The 17,781-nt window shown below is 47.4% G+C and overlaps 2 protein-coding genes across 4 annotated transcripts; one reads left to right on the top strand and one right to left on the bottom strand.

Moving 5' to 3' along the window:
- Positions 1-1,120: 1,120 nt before the first annotated feature.
- On the bottom strand, positions 1,121-6,867 carry Cdk2 (cyclin dependent kinase 2). Its single transcript, NM_001244027.1, is given in 8 exon segments — positions 1,121-1,225; positions 1,464-1,667; positions 1,977-2,120; positions 3,402-3,503; positions 4,417-4,587; positions 5,751-5,871; positions 5,971-6,048; positions 6,752-6,867. Coding segments are annotated over 8 exon segments (1,041 nt in total).
- Positions 6,868-7,471: 604 nt separating this feature from the next.
- Positions 7,472-17,727, top strand: Pmel (premelanosome protein). Of its 3 annotated transcripts, XM_027392143.2 has the most exons (11): positions 7,472-8,326; positions 11,230-11,340; positions 11,483-11,629; positions 12,585-12,719; positions 12,906-13,067; positions 13,302-13,970; positions 15,584-15,700; positions 15,895-15,979; positions 16,089-16,294; positions 16,391-16,478; positions 17,497-17,727. In XM_027392143.2, exons 1-11 carry the CDS (start codon positions 8,254-8,256, stop codon positions 17,627-17,629), a joined length of 1,926 nt encoding a protein of 641 aa, XP_027247944.1. In that variant the 5' UTR covers positions 7,472-8,253; the 3' UTR covers positions 17,630-17,727. The 3 variants fall into 3 exon arrangements, with proteins under 3 accessions (XP_027247944.1, XP_027247943.1, XP_035306515.1); XM_027392142.2 differs by lacking the exon at positions 7,472-8,326 and having other exon boundaries at positions 10,925-11,340; XM_035450624.1 differs by lacking the exon at positions 7,472-8,326 and having other exon boundaries at positions 10,925-11,340; positions 12,906-13,970.
- Positions 17,728-17,781: the final 54 nt, after the last annotated feature.

Here is a 17,781-nt window from a genome sequence, read left to right as displayed (position 1 = left end):
TACAAACTAAATTACAAATAATATTAACAGAACACTGGAGGACAAGGGGTAGAGGGAGAAGATCATAAAAGAAATATTTTCTTTCAACAATTGCATTACAAAATTCCAAAGTGCACATGGCAACAAATCCATCCACACTGCCCCGCCCCCCAAAAAAACAAAAATCAAAACACTAAAATATCCAAACTACTATAACTTGAAATATAAATATAATTGTTAACTCTTTTATAGAAAATGTCCCCCGATGACCTGACCAGGTCAAAGCCTTTCAAAGTGACATCTAAAGCTTCACTTCCACTATGGAGTCAGGGGTGACTCTCAGAGGAAGAAGATGGCAACAGGGACCTCTGACAAACTGAAGAGCTAAAACGCCAAAAAGAGGGGCTAGAAAATCTGGCATACGGGTGGTGCATTTGCTTAGTGAGGGCGAGGTCCTGTGTTCAGTTGTTAGCACCAGAAAACAAAATTACTAAAAGAAAGATTCCAGTGTCTTTCACCTTGCCTTGTGAATTATGGTGAACAGACCAATCCCTATCCCCCTCCTGACTTCTTGCCCTGCAGAAGGTAGACAGAGTGCTGAAAGGGAACATTTCTTCTGCTTCTCCAGCTGGGCCTCCTTGATTGTCGGGCGAGGCCAGACACTACAACTAAGGTATAAACTGTTTGGATCTATTTTTTTTTTTTCATCTAATTCATTAAAATAGACCTCTGTGGCTTGGTTCCTAAATGTCCCAACTTATCAGTTGGCCTTTATAAAACAGTGGCACCAGGAGGTCTGGGGTGTGTCTTCCTAAACATGGGACACAATAATTTATAAGACTGGGATGGCCAAACTTGACATGGGGGTGGGTAGAGAATGGTCAGTTTTGTTTTGTTTTGCATACCAACCCTCAGTGATGACTAAGAGGGAGAGAAGGTAGTGGAAGCTGGGTTAAGTGCATCTGATACCAAAACTTTTTCCTGTCACCTCATCTTTCCCTGCACCTCTGAGTCCCGGGAACTGGCTGGCCAAGAGAAAAAGTGAGTGCTAAGACAGCCAGAAAAGAGTAGAAGGCTGACCTGTGTCCAAAAGGCCCAGAGTCAAGTCAGACCAAGGGTGAGGAAGGCTTTGGGAAGGACATCACAGCCGAAGGTGGGGTACTGGCTTAGTCACATCCTGGAAGAAAGGGTGGGCCAGGGCTGCTTTGGCTGAAATCCGCTTGTTGGGGTCATAGTGCAGCATTTGCTGGAGGGAGAAATATATTCTGACTTCAGTGATGTAACAGTGGACCCAATGCAGAGCAGGTGTGCTCGGAAACCTGGGACCCAGACCTCACTTCTTCCCTTCTCCCAATGCTGAACCAGCCTACCGATGAGCGGAGGAATGGAGGACTAGGGTAATTCTAACGGAGTTGAGGGGATCTGCTTCTCTTCTCTGGGGAATGGGAGAGGCGCTTATGTGGGCACCCCCTCCCGGCTCTTACCGATAACAAGCTCCGCCCATCTTCATCCAGTGGAGGCACAACTTTGCTAAAATCTTGCCGAGCCCACTTCGGGAAACTCGGCTTATAATCAGGCATAGAAGTGACTCCCGGCCAAACCACCTCATCAGGGGTCCCCAGAGTCCGGAAGATCCGGAAGAGTTGGTCGATCTCAGAATCTCCGGGAAACAGGGCCCGCCGGGTCACCTGAAAATGGGGAACAAGAGGAAAGGCCAAGCCCCACATTGACGTCAGTCCACACTGCCCCTTGTTCGGAGGAGGTTCCCACAGGCAGTGGAAGGTCAGCAGGGCCCCATGACTCCCCTCCCCGGGGCTTTTCATGGGGTCGGTCATACAGAACTTGAGACAATGAAGTCCCTTCATCTGCCTCCTCGCCCCCTCCTCCTTCCTTCCCCCAACCATGGCTTTGTCGATCCCCAAGGCTGGGTGGGGCTGGGAGGGGGTGAATGTCTGGGGTGCCACTGACATGTAGCAAAGGGATCCCAAGCCACTCACGGGGTATGGGGTAGACACTGCGGTCATCCCCCCTCCTTGTGACGCAGCCACTTCTAGATAGGAGCACAGCGGGCAGAGACTGTGTCTTCCATTTCTTCTGTGTTCCCCACAGCACTTAGCATGGTGCTGGGTACACACTAGGTGCTTAACAAATATTTTTTGATGAATTGAGAGAGGAATATGGGCAATTGTAAGGTACTGGTGGATAAATTCACATTCTATATGTATATCTATATCTAGGGGAATGGTCTCCAAGCCCCCAGGTTCAACCCAGATAAAAGACCAAAAAAAAAAAAAAAAAAAAGTTACTGAGCTGTTGATCCACTGTTGCATTAAATGGGATGGGAGCTCCCATACTGAAGCTATGCTATGCTTCAAGGATCCTTCAGTCTGAAAAGCCAGCGGTTGAGGAGGCAGGGCATGACCAAGTCTACAAAAACGATAGATGTGGAGCAGTTGAATGAATTTAGCTTTACTAAATTCCAAGAACGGGTCTATAGGTTAAATGAAGGAGACAAAAATCAGACCTCTCCAAACTTCTGACACTCTGACATGATGCTGTCATCTACAAAGTTCTGGAGAGATGGCTCAGTGTTAAGAGCACTGACTGCTCTCCCAAAGGACCTGGGTTCAATTCCCAGCACCCATATGGCAGCTCACAACTGTCTGTACTCCAGTTCCAGGGGGCCTGACACCCATGGCAAAACACCAATACACATAAAAATAAAAATAAAAAATTTTTAAAAAGTAAAAATAAAAAACAAAAAGGAAGGAAAAAAATACCTTTAAAAAATAAACAAGGGGATGAAGTGGGAGGAGGGAAGGGAGGGGAAACTTTGGTTGGGATGTAAAAAAAATAAATAAAAATAAAAAAGTAACAAAACAAAGGAGCAAAACAAAAATGCCCCACCACCAACAAAACAAAAACCCACCCTGTTTAAATAAGTCTATGATTATGTGTTGAGGCCTGTGGGCCACCTGTTGTACTAAAAGGAATTCACTCTTCCAAATATTTGAGGATTAAAGCTGAAACAGCTGAATGAGTATGGTGGGTCATGCCTGTCAGCTCAGTCCCATGAGCTAGATGGTAATGGCGGGAAGTGGAGCTAAAGCGGGAGAGAGCGAGACTATAAATGGGCTACACAGTGAGACTGTCTCAAAATAAAATAACAAAAACAGAAAACAAAACAAAGCAGCTGATGGGTACGGAATGGATTTAGCTCATTTTGGGTAAGAGATAAAATACTAGGTAACTAAATCTATTTAGGAATATTCTAAAACTGAGTTGGTATCAGGGCCACTACCTCTACAGAGGGTGATACTTGAGAGAACTCTGTGATAAAGGACCACTTCAGGCCAAGAAATGGGTTTTGCGCTTGGATGCAGGCAAGAGTGGGCTGGATAGAACCTGGCAAGCCTCCATACCATTTCAGCAAAGATGCAGCCCAGGCTCCAGATATCCACGGCTGTGGAGTAGTACTTGCAGCCTAGAAGGATTTCAGGTGCTCGGTACCACAGGGTCACCACCTGGGAAGCAAGAGGACAAGGTCACATACCTCAATTCAACAAAACCCTGCTGCCCTCCACCCTCTCTTTTTAAGATGGATCTTATTATGGTTTTTTACTTTAATAATGTGTATACATGCATTGTGTATACCACAACTGTGCAGTGTCCTCAGGGCCAGAAGAAAGTGTCTGATCCCTTGGAGCTGGAGTTAAGGGTGATGGTGAACTGCCTGACACAGTTTACCTGAAAGAGCATCATATGCTCCTCACTGTTGAGCCTTCTCTCCATCCCCAGTTGAGTATCCCAAAACCCCCAGATTTGGGACGTTCCTGGAAAATCTGAGTCATTTAAATGGTATGCCAATCAACCTTCCTGGCTTGTATCAAAGGCCAGGTAATCTCATAGTATGAATTCAGTGCATATCCTAAGACCCTTTGGTTAAGGGCTAGACAGAGGATCAGAAGTTAAGAGTGCTTGTTGCTTTTGCAGAGGATCCAGGTTCAATTCCCAGCATCTATATGAAAGCTCACAACAGTCTGTAACTACATTTCCAGGGGATCAGACACCTTCTTCTGACCTCTGTGAGCACCAGGCAGGCATGCAATACAGACATACATGCACTTTACTCAGACACTTTAAATAAATAGGTAAAGACCCTTGGGTTGAGCCGGGTGTTTGTGGCCACGCCTTTAATCCCAGCACTTGGGAGGCAGAGGCAGGCGGATCTCTGTGAGTTCGAGGCCAGCCTGGTCTCCAGAGCAAGTGTCAGGATAGGCTCCAAAGCTACACAGAGAAACCCTGTCTCAAAAAACCAAAAAAAAAAAAAAAAAAAGACCCTTGGGTTGTCAGAGATTCTATTTACCAAGGAACTCCTGCCCTGGTATGAACATCTCCCTAAGATTCTTAAAGAAGAAAAATCATAGGGGGACCTACCTCATGAGTATAAGTACGAACAGGGACTCCAAAGGCTCTTGCTAGTCCAAAGTCTGCCAACTTGATGGACCCCTCTGCATTGATAAGCAGATTCTGGGGCTTAAGGTCTCGGTGCAGGACCCGGTGAGAATGGCAGAATGCTAGGCCCTGGAGCAGCTGGAACAAATAGCTCTGACAAAGGAGAGAGGAAGGTTTGTTCAGTCACCACCGTTAACAGATACAACTTGCTCTTTGCCCTCAAAATGCAGTAAAGCCTTAATCATGTGAGATGATAACTCCATTACGTATTTTTGGGGGATTTTGTTTAATTCTTTAGATTGCATATTTATTTATTTATTTATTTATTTACTTATTACTTATTTATGGGGGGGCATGGCACTGTGCAAACGAGGAAATCAGGACAACTTGCAGGAATTGGTTTTCTTGTACTATGTGGGACCTGGGGATGGAGTTCAGGTCATCAGGTCATCAGATTTGGAGGCAGGTGCCTTTACCTGCTGGGCTATCTTGTCAGCCCTGTTTGTTTTTTATGATAGTGCCTTCCTGGCCTGGAACTGTAGGATAGGCTTACAAGTGTAGCCTAGGCTGTCTTTTTTTTTTTTTTTTTTTTTTTTTTGGTTTTTCAAGACAGGGTTTCTCTGTGGCTTTGGAGGCTGTCTTGGAACTAGCTCTTTTAGACCAGGCTGGTCTCAAACTCACAGAGATCCACCTGCCTCTGCCTCCTGAGTGCTGGGATTAAAGGCGCCGCCAACGCCCGGCCAGGGTGTCCTTGTACTTACAGACATCCTCCTGCCTCAGCCTCCTGAGTGTTAGGATTACAATCATGAGCCAACACACCTTACAACACAACCACACATTTAATAGCTACTTCTTTCATTGTATTTTTCAGCCTGTCAAGGATAAAGACCAGATATTACTTAATTTTTGCATCCCTTTCAATACCCTGTGCCTAGCACATGCCTGTGTTAAATAACTGTGTCAAATATGTAACTGCTGATATTCATTAACTCCAGGAGTGAATACAGTTCTGGTTGTCTCCCACATCACAGGTGGAACTTTTTTTTTTTTTTGAGGAACCCACCAACTACCCTCAATCCCATTTTCTGAGTGGTATCTGATCTGCCTGAGCTGTCTAGGTGGCTCGCAGGACCTTGGTTATGATTCTTCGGTCCTTCCTATGGCTAATGACTATAATGAACAGGAAGAGACCAACAGACACAAATAAAAGGGGTCGGGGAGTGTTGAAGCCTGAGAAACAAGCCAAAATATAACCAGTCTGAATTACCTGCCTCTAATTTCCCCAAGATACCTGAGCTGGAATTGAGGAAGGTTACCTTGATGAGGGGAAGAGGAATGCCAGTGACAGCAGAGGCATCCATAAATTTCTTGAGGTCCTGGTGCAGAAATTCAAAAACCAAGTAAAGCTTATTTTCCGTGTGGATGACATCTAGCAGCCTGCAAGAGAAGGTTCAGGAAATGCAGTTGAGGGAGAGAAATTCTAAGGCTAAAACAAACAGAATTCACCTTGGTGGTCATCTCTCAGACTACACTTACTTGACAATATTAGGGTGATTAAGTTCCTTAAGCAGAGAGATCTCTCGGATGGCAGTACTGGGCACACCTTCAGTTTCACTTGGAGAGGTTGGAAAAACACAGATGAGAATATGGTTACAAACATACTCTCTTAGGGAGACACCACCCCCCAAAACTCCCTTAGGAAGTCAGAAAGGAAAGGTACTGTCAGTAGTTATTCCTGGGTAATTGGGGTGTGGCTTTTAGACATATTCAAGGTCATTATTTCCTCTTTTTCCAGTGGAAGGTAAGTAGAGCCTCCAGGTGAATGAGAAGCAGAGGAAAGGTAATAGGGGAGGGGGGTGAGAGTAGCTCCCAGCCTCCCCAGAGGGCCAGTGAGTCTCAACTGCCATTCTTTTGAAAGAGGGTGAGGGTTCTAAGTATGGGGCTGGAGCAGGGGGGACAGCTCTCCATTCAGAAAGGAATTATTCTCCTGGTTCGTACATAACCCAACTCTATGAACACTCCTGGACCCTACCTCACCCCCCCCATCCCCCCCACTTTCTCTTCCCAAGTCTCCCGGCTTGCAGATTTGGGAGCTCACCGGGTGGAGCACGAGAAGAAAGTTTTCTCTGAATTCTAGCCCTCGGACAGTCACCGAGAGAGAGCGTCTACCGTCCGCCAACCCACCCCTCACTTCAGGAGTCCCTCCCGCTACCTTCCGGTCCGGTCCGGGACGGCTACCCGCCTGTTGGGGTAGGGGGTTGGGGGGGGGCAGCCAAGAGGTCCCGGGGAAGGAGTTCCGGCTCCGGAGGCCACTCACGTGTCGAGCCGGATTTTCTTAAGCGCCACCACTTCTCCCGTCAACTTGTTTTTGGCTTTGTACACCACTCCGTACGTGCCCTCTCCGATCTTCTCCACCTTTTGGAAGTTCTCCATGGAGCACTAGTGCGGCGGCTCAGGCCCCCGGGAGCGGGGCCCGGGAACCCTGAAGAAAGCGGGCCCAACACTCGGGGCGGAGGACCTGGGGGCCAAGGTGAGCACCGCAGCCCCAGCTCTGGATGGAACGCAAGCAAAGCTCAGCCCTTGACAATTTATCCAACTTGAAACAATGTTGCCGCCTCCCCCACCGCTCCAGACGGCCAGCCGAGGCCCCGCCCCTCCTTCCCGCGTTTCCCTGGCTCCGCCTCCCACCCTTGGGATTGGTCAACGTCACGAGGGCGGGCCGGGCTCCGCGCTCCCGCCGCCGAGTCCCCGCCCTGGGCGGGTGAGCCGAGTGGCCGCAGCGCAACTTTCCCGCAGTTCCTGGTTTGGGCTCCGGCGGCCGGAACTGGTGTTGTCTGTGGTCTAAGGGTTTCCTTACTTTCCGCTCACAATTTTCACCATCCCTTAAGTGAAATTAAATTCTAGCTGGCCAGGAGAGCCTCCTTTGGAAAGCAGAAACCTGGGAAATCATATATATATACATATCATATATATATATATATAATATATATATATATATATATATATATATATATCAGTTATGTGTGTGTCTGTGTGTGTTTTTTTCACAGAAGCAGCAGATCGTCTGGAGCTGAAGTTATAGGCAGTTGTGAGCTGACGCTGAAGCCCAGCTCTGATCTTCTGCAAGAGCTACATAGGCTCTTAACTCCTGAGCGGTCTCTCCAGCACTCCCACCCCCTTTTTGAGACAGTATCTCATATTGCAGCCTGGCCGGCTGCAATGCGTTAAAAATAAAATAAAAATTGAGGTTGACTTCGAACTCGCAGAGATCGTCTGGCACTTCCTCCGTGTACTATCGTAAGAGGCACAAGATCAGGGCTCTTACTGTAAAGGATTCTTAGGCTAGATAACAAAGTCCTTTCTCAGCCTAGCTTAATCCTGTCTCACTGTTTTAGTGGTTCATTGGTTGGTTTTGTTGCTTCATTGCTGGGAATGTACACTCTGCCTCTTCGGACAGCTTTTAGATAAAGGTGTTTGTATCTGTCTTGAGGGTTGCTTGCTTTGACTCAATTCATGGCTTCCCTCTCTTGCTGAAATGGCTGTGAAGTACAGTACGTGAGTTGTGGCTGCCCATCAGTCAACTCTTTTCAGAATGAAAGTGTGTGTCAGGGTGAATGTGACCCCAGTGAAGCCGGAAGCTGTCATTGAGCGGTGGGCTGAGAAAAGGAACGTCCAGACCCTGAAATCAGTTCTGGTCCTTCTTCCCAGGTTTCCCCTTCTCTAGAGCATGGGAGGAAGGGCTATGCAAATGAGCATCCCTTCCTATATAGGGGCTCATTCCCACCCCTGGCACCTTCGGCTGCTGAAAGGAAGAGCAGGATGGATGTGCCAAGGAGGTGCCCTCTCCCTCTGTTTGTACTGAGTGCTTTGCTGGCTGTGGGGGCCGTAGAAGGTGAGTGCGCCTGTGTCATCAGGAGCAAGTGTCATTAGCAGTTGAACACCTGCTCGGGGATTCCCCCTTCTAACCAGACTTGTAGGAATATCTCAAGTCCTATTTGATTTGATTTCGTGAGGATAAAGTTTTGTTTGCCTTCATTTGTTCAAGATGAGGGTGGCCTTGAACTCCTAATCCTCGTGCTTCTATCTCCTAAGCACTGGGATTCCTGACATAAACCGTCGTGCCCAGATTTATGTGTGAAATTTAGGATTGAGAAGTATTCCTATCTGACTCAAGGGGCAGAAGGCACAACAGTAATTCTGAGACCTCCTCAGACAGAGAGCTGAAACAGGGCTCCCAAGGAGGTAAAATAAATGGGTAAAATGGATTAGGTGATATCTGAAGTACTTATGATAGGAGAATTAAAGTGGAGAGAGAGAATATGCTATTCAGGAAGACCAAGCTGATACCACCTTCTGTACTTGGGGTGGATATGGGTGTATATAGCCCAGGCCTTACATTCTGGGTCTGGGAGAGAGAAGCAGAAGGGTCTCAGCTGAGCATCACATGAAAGGACTCTGGGGGATTGAGGCCTCGTGACAGGAGCAAGGGGAGGGAGTGAAGGGTGGCGAGAGGGTCTGGAATGTCCCGTGCTGCAGGGGAGGGAGGGTGGGCAGTTAAAAAAGAATGGTGCATCTCATGACTGCTCCTGCTTCGGTGGACAAACACTCTCTGAGTTGACCACAGACCAACCCCCAACAGAATCTGGCTTCCCTGTGGACATTAGAATTGGGATAAGGACAGTTTCTGCTGTACTACAATACATACATCATATCACAGCCTCTTTTTCTCTCTTTGAATCCCTGGTCTCACAAACTTCCTTACTCTGGCTTCTTCATTTGTACTGCATTTTCCAGGGGTTTTGTTTTGGTTTTTTGTTTGTTTGTTTGTTTGTTTCTTCATTCCTTTTCTGAGATGGGATCTCTTGTATCTCAGACTGGCCTTGAACTCACTATATAGTAGAATACTTTTGCTTCTGCTTCCTAGTTGCTGGGATCACAGGCAGGTGTGTGGTACCCTGTTTTTTCTTTTGCTAAGTTCCTTAATGAATTTTGGAAATGTTTGGTTCATGCCCACACATCTGAGGCTCTTAAGATACTGTGCTTACATTATGAACACTGACTTTATTATTTTTTTCTACCATGTGAGTCTGGGGATCAAACTCAGGTTCTTAGGCTAGGCAGAAAATATCTTTGGTTTTTTTTTTTTGTTTTGTTGTTGTTGTTTTGTTGTTGTTGTTGTTGTTTTCGAGACAGGGTTTCTCTGTGTAGCTTTGGAGCCTATCCTGGCACTCGCTCTGGAGATCAGGCTGGCCTCGAACTCACAGAGATTCACCTGCTGGCAGAAAATATCTTTACCCATCTCACTTGCCTGAGATTTTCTTCTGAAAACATATTTTAGACAAAAACAGCAACTAATAAGAATAAAGCAAATATATCAAAATGTTTTATTGATATTGGATTTGAGTGAAGGGGATGTGGAAGCCAATTATACTTCTTTCTTCTTGTCAGATTTATGTTTTAGCTTAGGTCTCCCAGTGTAACCCTAGTTGGCCTGGTACTTGCTGTGTAGACCAGGCTGGTCTCCAACTTTGCAGTGATCTTCCTGCTTCTGTCTTCTGAGTGTTGAGGTTACAGACATGAGATACTATACCCAATTTAATTATAATAATTATGTCTGTGTTGTCCCCACCTCCAACCTGTACCTGGGTCTACTCATTCCTCTCTCCTTTTTTCCACAGTGGTCTTTTTCCTCTTCTTCCTTCTTTTTCCTCCTCTTCTTCCTCTTCTTTTTTTTGTTTTTTGTTTGTTTGTTTTGTTTTTCGAGACAGGGTTTCTCTGTGGCTTTGGAGGCTGTCCTGGAACTAGCTCTTGTAGACCAGGCTGGTCTTGAACTCAGAGATCTGCCTGCCTCTGCCTCCCAAGTTCTGGGATTAAAGGCGGGTGTCACCAACGCCTGGATTGCTTCTTTTTTCTTTTGAGAAAGTGTTCTGTAGACCAGGCTAGTCTAGTCTGGAACTCATTATGTAGTTCATACTGGCCTCAACCTCATGGTGAGACTTTGGCCAAAGACTCTTGAGTACTGATTGAGATTACATTTGTGAGTCACCATGTTCTGATGCCACAGTGGCTTTTCTAAAATACAAATTCCACCATGTTAAAAACAATTTCTGGGCTTGGCGTACTAGCCTGCCTTTAATCCCAGTACTTGGGAGGCAGACGGATCTCTGTGAATTCAAGGACAGCCTGGTCTATAAATTGAGTTCCAGGACAGCCAGAGCTATACAGAGAAACCTTTTCTCAAAAAACAAACACAATTTTTTGTTTGTTTGTTTCTTGCCGGGCATGGTGGCGCACATCTTTGATCCCAGCACTTGGGAGGCAGAGGCAGGCAGATCTCTGTGAGTTCAAGGCCAGCCTAGTCTACAGAATGAGTTCCAGGACAGCCAGTACTGTTTCAAAGAGAAACCCATCTCAGAAAACAAAAAACCAAAAATTATTGTTTCTGTGATTTTTTTTTTTTTGAGACAGGATCTCTCTGTGTATCCCTGGTTGTCCTGGAACTCATTCTGTAGGCCGGGTGACCTCAAACTCATAGAAATCCACCTGCCTCTGCCTCCCAAGGGTATGCCTAGCTAAAGATATTTAATAAAAGCATTTCAATTAAAGTAAGAAGAGGGTTGAGAATACAGATCAGTGTTAGAATGTTAGGCCCTATGTTCAGTCTCAGTGTTGCCCTCCATCCCACCAAAATAAATACATTGCACTTTGAATATCACAACGAGATGAAATGGGACATAGCGCTATCCTCTGAGAAAGGACTAAGGACCTTAGGATCTTATGGCACATTCCTTTTAGGATCCAGGAACCAAGACTGGCTTGGTGTCCCACGGCAACTTGGAACTAAGGCCTGGGACAGGCAGCTGTATCCTGAGTGGACAGAGGTGCAGGCACCTGACTGCTGGAGAGGTAAGATTTGTATATTCTGGGGGAAAGGCATGGTGGGAATGAGATAGGAGGATGGTAAGAACTGGGTTACATTGAAGCAGGTTGGCAGAGAGATTTGGAGAGGAGAAGCCAGAGTCCCAGCTAATGCATCTTTCCTTCCCAGGTGGCCCAGTGTCTCTGAAGGTCAGAAACGATGGACCTACACTGATTGGTGCAAATGCCTCCTTTTCCATTACCCTGCACTTCCCTGAAAGTCAAAAGGTGCTGCCAGATGGGCAGGTTATCTGGACCAACAACACCATCGTCAATGGTAAGTACCTCTCTTGGTACCTCCTGAACCTTATAACTGGGGCTCTGATTCCCAGGTATCTCCAGTAAACTCAGGGAAAAACCCCTTCCTCCTTCTCCTCCTCCTCTTTGTTTTTTTCCAGGCAGGGTTTCTCTGTGTAGTCCTGGCTGTCTAGGAACTCGATTTGTACACCATAGTGGCCTCAGACTCACAGAGATCAGCTTGTCTCTGCCTCCTGAGTGCTGGGATTTAAATACATATGCCACCACCACCTGGCTCCTTTTCTATTTTTTTTTAAACAGTGCTGGGTTCAAACCTAGGGCTTCACACATGCTTGTCAAGTGTTATTCCATTGCCCTTTATCCCCTATAGACTCTGTAAAAAAAATTATGATTATACTCATCACAGTCAATATATACTGTAAATATGTAAAATGTAATAGATACTTATTGCACTAAAATCAGAAAATGCAGATAAAGTTACAGTTTCCAAATTGGAAAACAGCAGATTCCTGAAGTTGCTTGGGCTCAGATGTAAATCCATCACTACATGTGACTCTGGGCGGGTAAATTGCTGTGTGCTTGCATTTCTGCCTATGAAGTAGGTGTGGTACCTTGACATTATTACGAAGATGAAGGCTCATCTATATAAAGTACTCAGCAGAGTCACCTGGACCTACAGTAAATATTTAGTGTTAGCTGCTGCTGCTGCTCTTAATCTCACGAGAGTCACTGTAAACATTTTGTTCTATGGATAGCCAGTCTCTTATTTATGTTCTATACGAATATGAATCTCAAGCTGTGGCTTCCATACATTCCCCCACTCTCCAATTACCATCCCGTGTGGGCTGTAGTATGGAGACTGTAGTTCCAGCTACGGAGTACTCCTATAGCCCCACCCACTAGGAACTATTTTAGGGGTCTGCGTGCATATTAAAGAATGTTGGGGTTTGAGGTTGACTGTATCTACCTTCCAGGGAGCCAGGTATGGGGAGGGCAGCCAGTGTATCCACAGGGACCAGATGATGCCTGCATCTTCCCTGACGGTGGACCCTGCCCATCTGGCCCTCGGCCTCCCAGAAGAAGCTTTGTCTATGTTTGGAAGACCTGGGGTGAGGTTCCCCCAACAGTCCCTTCCCAATATATTCCTACCCAAGGAACCCACCCTCCCAAACACCTGGAGGAAATCAACACTCCCCCCCCCCCCCCGGTTCTCTGAAGCCTTTTTCAAACTGTACCTCTCAGTTCTCTTTAATCAGATGCCTCCCCTTCTCTGCTTTTATCTCGAAAACTCTCAGGACAATACTGGCAGGTTCTGGGGGGCCCGGTGTCCAGGCTGAGCATTGCAACAGGCCACTCGTGGGTGGGCACACACACCATGGAAGTGACTGTCTACCACAGACGGGGGCCCCAGAGCTACGTCCCCCTGGCTCATTCCAGTTCAACCTTCACCATTACTGGTAAGAGCTTAGAAAGGAACAAGGCCAGCCAGGCAGACGGCATGAGGTGGGAAGGCTGTCTTGGACTAGAAAGAGGAAGTCAGTGCCAACCTTCAAAGGGGAGGGGCAGAAAGATCTGGGCAGAGAAATGTGAGACAAATAGCCACCTGGCTAGTCAGCTTGTGTGTGAAGAACATGGTTGTGGAAGAGGTGTGACTCAGGCCTGGTTCTTGATTCTTCTGGCTCCAACCCCAGACCAGGTCCCCTTCTCTGTGAGTGTATCCCAGCTGCAGGCCTTGGATGGAGAAAACAAGCGCTTCCTGAGAAATCAGCCTCTCATCTTTGCCCTTCATCTCCATGATCCCAGCGGCTATCTGGTTGAGGCTGACCTCTCCTACACGTGGAATTTTGGGGACAACACTGGGACCCTGATCTCTCGGGCAGTCGAGGTCACTCACACTTACCTGGAGTCCGGCTCAGTCACTGCCCAGGTGGTACTACAGGCTGCCATTCCCCTTAGTTCCTGTGGTTCCTCCCCAGTCCCAGGTACCACAGACGGCTACATGCCAACTGCAGAGGCATCTGGAACCACATCTATACTAGGGACCACTACAGAAGGTGTGGGTACTACAACAGGCCAAATGCCAACCACACAGCCCTCTGGAACCACAGTTGTACAAATGCCAACCACAGAGGGCATAGCTACTACCTCCAAGCAGTTGCCAACCTCAGCAGTCCTAGATACCACACTGGCTGAGATGTCAACTGCAGATGGTAGAGGTACCACACCCACAAGGCCTGCTGGAGTCACAGATGCACAAGCAATGACCACAGAGTTGGTAGAAACTACCACTGAAGCGTTACCCACTCCTGAACCTGAGGGTCCAGATGCCAGCCCATTTCTGCCTACAGAAAGTTCTACAGGTAAAAATACGTGAAGGAGGTTCTTGGAGGTGGGTTATTCGTCAGTTCTCTACTCTTAAGTCTTAACCCAAGATCCAGATGCTAACCAGTACTTTCTGTAGCATTGTGGCCGCCTCGGAATTCTCACTAGCTCTAAAGTCTCCAGAGTGTCTCAGCCACATAGAAGAGATGTAAAGGTCAGGAAATGAGTCCTCCCCACCCCCCAGCCACAAGGAAAGAATGAACTGTGTGTTTTTGTTTTTTTCCTCCAAGGATAACAGTTAGGAAGCCAAGGGAACAGCCTATGGGCATTTACCAAGCTCTATCACATGTTCTGTTCAAGCATAAATGCAGACATTGCTTCAGGTTCTGACACCCTGATTCTCCATGTCCCACTCCTGGATTTCTACCCCAAGGCAAAATAAAGGAGTGAGATCTGATGCTGAATGGATTGACACAGGCCAACTGTGTCAGGACCTTAGCCCAGTGTGATTCATGATCAATATTTGGAGCCTCTTTTTTTTTTTTTTTTGGCCATTTTCTTCTTCATTAAAAATAATTAATGAGCTGGGCGTTGGTGGCGCACGCCTTTAATCCCAGCACTCCGGAGGCAGAGGCAGGCGGATCTCGGTGAGTTCGAGGCCAGCCTGGTCTCCAAAGCGAGTGCCAGGATAGGCTCCAAAGCTACACAGAGAAACTCTGTCTCAAAAAAAAAAAAAATTAATGAGCCAGGCATTGGTAGCACAAGCCTTTAATCCCAGCACTCAGGAGGCAGAGGCAGGCAGATCTCTGTGAGTTCAAGGCCAGCCTGGTCTACAGATCAAGTTTCAGGACAGGCTCCAAAACAATATAGAGAAACACTGTCTCCAAAAACAAAACAAAACAAAATTAATGTGTATGGTGTTTTGCCTGTATTTATATTTACCACTGTATTTATATTGGTGCAGGCATCAGATCCCTTTCCCTGGATGTGGAGATACAGATTGTTGTAAGCTACTATGTAGGTGTAGGGAATCAAACCCAGTTTCTCTTCAAGAGTAACCAGTACTTTAAACTACTGAGGCCAGGTAGTGGTGGTACACACCTTTAATTCCAGCACTAAGGGGCAGGCAGATCTCTGTGAGTTTGAGGCCAGCCTGGTCTACAGAGTAAGTTCCAGGACAGGCTCCAAAGCTACAGAGAAAATGTGTCTCAAAAAACCAAAATAAAACTACTGAGCCATTTCTCCAGCCCTGGATTGTCTGTATTCTCTTTCCTTGACTATGTGAGGAAAAAACAGCATTTTTTTTTTTCTCCACGACAGGGTTTCTCTGTGTAGTTTTGGAGCCTGTCCTGGAACTAGCTCTTGCAGACCATGCTGGTTTCAAACTCACAGAGATCTGCCTGTCTCTGCCTCTGAAGTGCTGGGACTAAAGGTGTGCACCACCACCACCACCACCACCACCACCGGGCTTTTTTTTTTTTTCTAGCATAACTTCCTTATATATAAAACGAGGCCTACCAGATCTTGGCTGATTCAAAGCTAGTCACTCTAGGAGTCTGTAGCCTTGGCTGTAGTTGGAACGATGCCTGCTTGGTCTTTGTCTCCAAGAGTTTATCTCTTGACTTTACACCCACAAATCTTCTCCTGCCAGGGTCTGTCACCCCTCTCCTGGATGGCATAGACACCTTAATGCTTGTGAAGAGACAAGTTCCTTTGGATTGTGTTCTGTATCGATATGGTTCTTTTTCCCTCACCCTGGACATTGTCCGTGAGTCTTGCTTCTATTGGGGACCAAGGAAGGGGCGGTATAAGCTGCCAGGACTGGCCAGTAGTAGCATAACTTGTGAGAAATTGCTTGAGACTACCCTAATGGCAGAGATAGTATTGGGAGAGCATCTCTTGGGCTTTCTTGTGTATGGTCTTGTTAGAGGAATGCTAACTTACAAAGTTGCAACCTCACAGAGGGTATTGAAAATGCTGAGATCCTGCAGGCCGTGACATCCAGTAAGGGTGATGCGTTTGAGCTGACTGTGTCCTGCCAAGGCGGGTGAGTGTCCTGCTGGCTGCCCTGTTGACTCTTTGGAGTGACTGTCATTCATTCCTTCTGTTGTTCTGCCCATTTGCAGATCTCTTGATGCAAACTAATACTCTTTCAGGCTACCCAAGGAAGCCTGTATGGACATTTCATCACCAGGGTGCCAGCCCCCTGCCCAGAGGCTGTGCCAGCCTGTGCCACCAAGTCCAGACTGCCAGCTGGTCCTACACCAAGCTCTGAAAGGTGGCTCCGGGACCTATTGCCTCAATGTGTCTTTGGCTGATGCCAATAGCCTGGCAGTAGCCAGCACCCAAATTGTTGTTCCTGGTAGGTAATAAGACAAGAACTAGGAGAAAGGGAATGGACAGAGGATAGTTAGGAGGGGAACAGATGCTGAAGCAGTGTCTCGGATTCTGTTTACAGGTCAAGAAGGTGGCCTGGGGCAGGCTCCCTTGCTTGTAGGTGTCTTACTGGTGTTGATGGCTGTGGTCCTTGCATCTCTGATGTATAGGTAAGAACACTGCCAACCTGATCCTCATCCATTATTACTACCAACCACTCTTCCTTCAGGGGTGACAGAACCACCGCTCCCTTAGAGGAAGCATAGTGTCCAGGAGAGTCCAGGTGGGGAAGTCAGACAGGCCTTGGCTGCAGGCTTCTTGTGGTACCTTTAAATTTCTGAGGGTACCTGGTATTTGAAGCTATGTGGGCAAGCCTCCTGGGGTGGAGTGTGAATCAGTTGATGACGCTGCTGTAAATACTAAGAGTGGATTAGAGGTCAGCCATTTGGCTCAGTGGGAAGCCCTTGCCACCAAGGCTGACCACCTGAAATCAATCCCTGGTGCCCACAGGATAGGAGAGAACAAATTCCCCAAAATTTCCCTCTGGCCTCCACATGCGGACTATGGCCCATCGCTCCCCCCCCCCCCCCGCACCCAGGAGTAAAATGAAAATGTAAAATTAAAGAAAGAATTGGAAAGTTGGAGTGAAGCAAGCTATTCACCTATGAGAAAAGTAGATCCAGCAGGATGTGGTGGTGCACACCTTTAGATTCAGCACTCAGGAGGCAGAGGCAGGCAGATCTCAGTGAGTTCAAGGCCAGCCTGGTCTATGGAGCGAGTTCCAGGACAGCCAGGGCTACAAAAAGAAACTCTGTCTCGAAAAACCAAAAATAAACTGGGTCGTGGTGGCGCACACCTTTAATCCCAGCACTAGGGAGGCAGAGGCAGGTGGATCTCCGTGAGTTCAAGGCCAGCCTTGTCTCCAGAGCGAGTGAGTGCCGGGACAGTTATCTCAAAAAGGGTGAAGGGTGAGATGACAGATTCCCCAGGTTGCTAGAGGTGCTAAGGACCTCAAGGTGGAGAAACCTACAGAGGTAAGGGGGAATGAATGGCGGTGGCGGCTAGAGAGACGAGAGGATAAGCACCAGGTAGAGTGGGGGAGTAGGGAGAGCCCAGGAACCCTGGGGTGTGGATTTGCACTGGCAGGCTGCCATCGCTGACCACTTTCCCTTCTTCTCTCCACACCAGGCGCAGGCTTGGGAAGCAGGGGCCTGTTTCCCAAACGCCGAACGGCAGCACCCACTGGCTGCGCCTGCCCTCAGTCTTCCGCACTTGCCACACTGGTGAAAACAGCCCTCTCCTAAGTGGGCAGCAGGTCTGAGTACCCTCACGAGTTTCCTGGGGTTGGCAGCAATGCCTGCATCCCTGAAGTCTTCCCTTCGAGGCTAGCGAATACCTGAAATAAATTCTCAGACCCTTGCACTGGGGTTTTTGTTCTGTTTTGTTTGCTCATGAATCTGTCTCTAGAGGGGT

This window comes from Cricetulus griseus, assembly GCF_003668045.3.
Source record: "Cricetulus griseus strain 17A/GY chromosome 1 unlocalized genomic scaffold, alternate assembly CriGri-PICRH-1.0 chr1_0, whole genome shotgun sequence".
Classification (NCBI taxonomy): domain Eukaryota; kingdom Metazoa; phylum Chordata; class Mammalia; order Rodentia; family Cricetidae; genus Cricetulus; species Cricetulus griseus.
Note: the sequence above shows the minus strand (reverse complement) of the source record. Positions and strands in the feature narration are given on the sequence as shown.

Coding starts and splice junctions, on each gene's coding strand:
- Pmel (XM_035450624.1), top strand. CDS start 11,076: ATGTTAGGCCCTATGTTCAGTCTCAGTGTTGCCCTCCATCCCACCAAA. Junction 13,971..15,583: donor GCCTACAGAAAGTTCTACAG/GTAAAAATACGT, acceptor TTCTCCTGCCAG/GGTCTGTCACCCCTCTCCTG. Junction 15,701..15,894: donor CCTCACCCTGGACATTGTCC/GTGAGTCTTGCT, acceptor GCAACCTCACAG/AGGGTATTGAAAATGCTGAG.